The sequence below is a fragment of the Crocodylus porosus genome, unplaced genomic scaffold, assembly GCF_001723895.1.
Source record: "Crocodylus porosus isolate Cpor-Errol unplaced genomic scaffold, CroPor_comp1, whole genome shotgun sequence".
Classification (NCBI taxonomy): Eukaryota; Metazoa; Chordata; order Crocodylia; family Crocodylidae; genus Crocodylus; species Crocodylus porosus.
The window spans coordinates 100,847,986-100,851,511 of NW_017728947.1; the positions used below are offsets into that span (position 1 = coordinate 100,847,986).

Here is a 3,526-nt window from a genome sequence, read left to right on the forward strand (position 1 = left end):
GCACGCCGGGATTCAGCCCCCCCCCGGGCATGTCCTGCGGGGCGGCACCGGCCACAGCTGGAAGCGGGATCGGACTCCCGGAAGCAGAGACACGCACGGGAGGGAGCTCAAGGGGTCCGTAACACCTCCCCCCCGCTCTGAGCCAGGGTCAAATGTACCTAGAAATGCCCCCAGAAATGGCCGATGCCCCCCAGAAACCTCGCCTGAGCGCACAACCTTTAGGGGTCTGCCTGGCCTTTGTCTTTTCTGAGGCAGCTGTGATTTTTGATAGGAGGGATTTCTCCCCGCTGGAGGCCAGGATGAAAACGGTGAGCTTCTCCGCGAGCCCCTGCCAAAGGGCTCCGTCCTGCACCCAGGAGAGCGCTGCCACGGGTTGCAATAGGAGGTAGATCCAGCCCCAAGTGACCGTCCTGCCCTCTTCGCAGTCCTGCATTTCCCCCTTACACACAACCCAGCCGTGACCCTTTAAGCTCTCGCTCACAGGAGTCTGCAGTTTGTAACTTTAACTTAGGAGTTAAAGGTGTTGTTTAAAGTTATTCTGCGTGTCTGCTGGGTTGCCCCTTCCTGTGTCTCCTTCTCCTCTGTTGGGTTATTTTAGGGGCCTGTCAGGGTGGGCTCCGGGGGAGACGGGAGGACACATACATTGAGAAGCTGGACTCCGGCCCACCCAAGAAGGCAGAGGGCCACGTGAAGAGCCCTACTCACGCACAGACACGGAGCGCGGTGCTGCCTGCTGGGAAGCACAGAAGCAAGTGCCCTCTCAGTCCTGGGGTTTGCTCTGGGGGAACCTGAGCAACACGGAGGTGGCTCTTCCTCACATCTCCAGTCCAACCTTTCTATATGGTCTGCTCCCCAGGTCTGCACAGGCCTCTGCCTCTGGGACTGGTCTTGCCAGCTCTTGTGGTGCTACAGGGCATCTCAGGTGGTGCACCATGGTTAGCTTCTCCTGACAAACGCACTGCTGGGTTGCACAGAGGCCCCAGGATTTCAAGAGAAAGCAGGGTGGGTGTTTCCAGCTTCAGGAAGGGAGCATGGCAGCCCCGGATGCAGAGCTGATGGTTTTTTTATCCTCCCTTTTCAGTTTCCCCCCCAAGCTGAACTTGGGTCAACCATGTTTTAAAAACTGCCGAAGCTTCACTTGTTTGTCCTGACAGTGGACAACTCCTGGCCTAGTTCTTCTTAATCCAGTGCAGGATATACAGGGCAAGCTGAAAAAGCAGGCCCAATATGCTGCACAGGCTTCTTGACACCGCCCTCCCCCCCCCCCCAAAAAAAAAAATTCCTGGAAAACTTCAGTGGTTTATGATTAAGCCAAACACTTCTCCGGGGCGAGACCAGCCCTTTCCAGCATCCAGCCCTTGAGCACACGGTGCAGTTCACTGAGGAGGAGACAGCGAGACATTACATCCCGGATCAATATCTCTTGCTCCATTACGCGGTGTCTGTACATTATACAGATGTTTGCGGCGGGGCACGCGTGTTGGAGGGTGTACAGATGATTGGAGGGAGGGAGATTAAAATATTGGAGGATAATCTGCTCTCCCCAAGCAGATGTTGGGTGGGCCGTGAGTCATTAGTAACACTGCCCCCTCTCAGCGAGGGGCAGGGCCCCGTGGTGATGACACTACTCAATATTGAGCTCATCTTCGATTACTTCTAGGCTCGCTCCCTCCAGTCGCATGCAGTGAGCCCCTCCTAAAGGACTGGCAGTTTCCAGCCTGCTCCACTTCAGACTCTAGCTCTTTAAAGAGCTCCTAATGCGTTGTGTTTTACTAACTGCCTTTTATTTAACTATGCACGAACTGTTTTGTGTTCCCAGTGTCGGGGGGGGGGTGGGATTTCGGTTCCGTTCCCCGCCCCCTTCCCGTGCTCCCCCAGGCTTTGATGTCCTTGGGAATATTACACCAGGCAGATCAAACGCTGCAGGAGAAGGGACGAGTCATTTCTAAAACTCCGCTTGAGCCTCCCCGCTCCCTGCAAACTCGCGGAGGGAAGGCGCCGAGCAAGTGCACGGACTTTAAAGCGAGCCCGATTACCACGTCCTTGAAAGGGCCGAGCGTGTCAGGTATAATGCCCAAGAAAAATGTTATGTCTGACAAAATGCTTATATTTTCCTGTGCTATTAATGAGGAGTTCGCCCTGGGCTATTTCCCCATCTCAGAGGGCAGCAGATGCGGGAAGTCCTCGGGGATCAGATCTTTGAAATTTCATCAGCATTCATGGGTGACCTAGCCTTTTCAAGCACAATGATAGACATGATAAATCATCTTTACAACGAATTCTAATTATCCTTTATGTGGCCTGGGTGCCTCTTGAAAAGCAGAAATCTAACACTTTTCCTTATTGCTTTCAGCTTTCTGTGTGGGTGTCCGAAGGGGCTTGTCTGCCTCCTCTGCCTCCGCGGATTGCCTCGCATCGCATTAGCCCCGCGCCGGTGAACGTGCGGGCCCCGCGCTCTTCCATGACGTGATGGGATTGCCTGGACTCAAGGAAATGTGACTCCCCCCCCCGCCCCCATGAAATTCCGGGCCACGGTGTGAGATAGGATTAGAAGTATATCATTATAGCAATTAATACTATAATGCCTCCATGATTAGTGTGCTACATTGAATTTCATGGATTTTTGCTCACTGTTGCCTAGATTTCCCTTGGGTCCTCTAGACCAAACCATTGTATTCTTAGTAAATTAAATGTGAAATCGCAGCAATATACTTAATAAATCCGCTATAACCTCTATAGCATATTAATACATACATCCAGCAGAAACCCCGCGCCCAGCCAACGCGATCCGAGAGGCAGCGGCTTCTTCTTCCTCTGAGGTCCACCGCCGAGGGGCTGGGGACGTTTCCTGGGTGGGATGTGCTGCCCAGGGGGTGAGGAGGACAGACGGCGCTTCTCCCGCGCCAGCCTTCGTCCAGCGGCCAGGCTGGGATCGCCGCGCCCCGAGGCCGCCGGCGGAGCCCGGCCGCCCTCCCACGCCGGATCGCAGGTCCCGACCGGGGCCCGGGGCGCCCTTCCAGCCGGGCTGCGGGTGATTCCCGCTGGGCAGGAGGGCAAGAGGCCCAGCTCAAAGGGGATGAAGGTGTGGGGGGCTGCCCGGAGGTGAGAGAGGGGGCCAAGGGAGGCCGGACCCCATTGCAGCCACTGGCGCCACTCTCATTGACCCCAGTGCGGTCCCGCTGGGGGAGAACAGGTCAGGCAGGTGAGAGGGTCTGGCAATCCCAGCCCCAGCTACCCGCCACCTGTCTGGTGTTAGACCCTCTTCCGTCAAGACGCAAGCCGCTTGAGGGCAGAGCCAGCTCGGGTGCACAGCGCCCAGCACAGGGCCCCGGACAGGCTGCTTCTCCGGAAGGCGCCGGGTGTTGGGTGCCCCCGCCCCGCGCAGCTCCTCTGCCTTCCCTGTCCTTCCAGGGCTTGTGCGGGGAGGGGCACCTGGAGCCGCCAGCAGGGAGAAGGAGCAGCGGGGCTGGCCCGGGACCCCCGGCCGCGCGGAACAGGCATCGGCCCCATCCAAGCAGCAGGAGGT

The 3,526-nt window shown here is 57.1% G+C and overlaps 1 protein-coding gene across 1 annotated transcript in view; it reads left to right on the forward strand.

Moving 5' to 3' along the window:
- The first annotated feature begins 164 nt into the window (after positions 1–164).
- Positions 165–3,526, forward strand: part of KIF26A (kinesin family member 26A) — a 144,843-nt gene continuing 141,481 nt past the window's right edge. Inside the window, exons 1-2 of the mRNA XM_019551159.1 lie at positions 165–308; positions 2,354–2,440. Of these exons, the coding sequence (XP_019406704.1) occupies positions 165–308; positions 2,354–2,440 (231 nt within the window). The remainder of the gene's footprint in view (positions 309–2,353; positions 2,441–3,526) is intronic.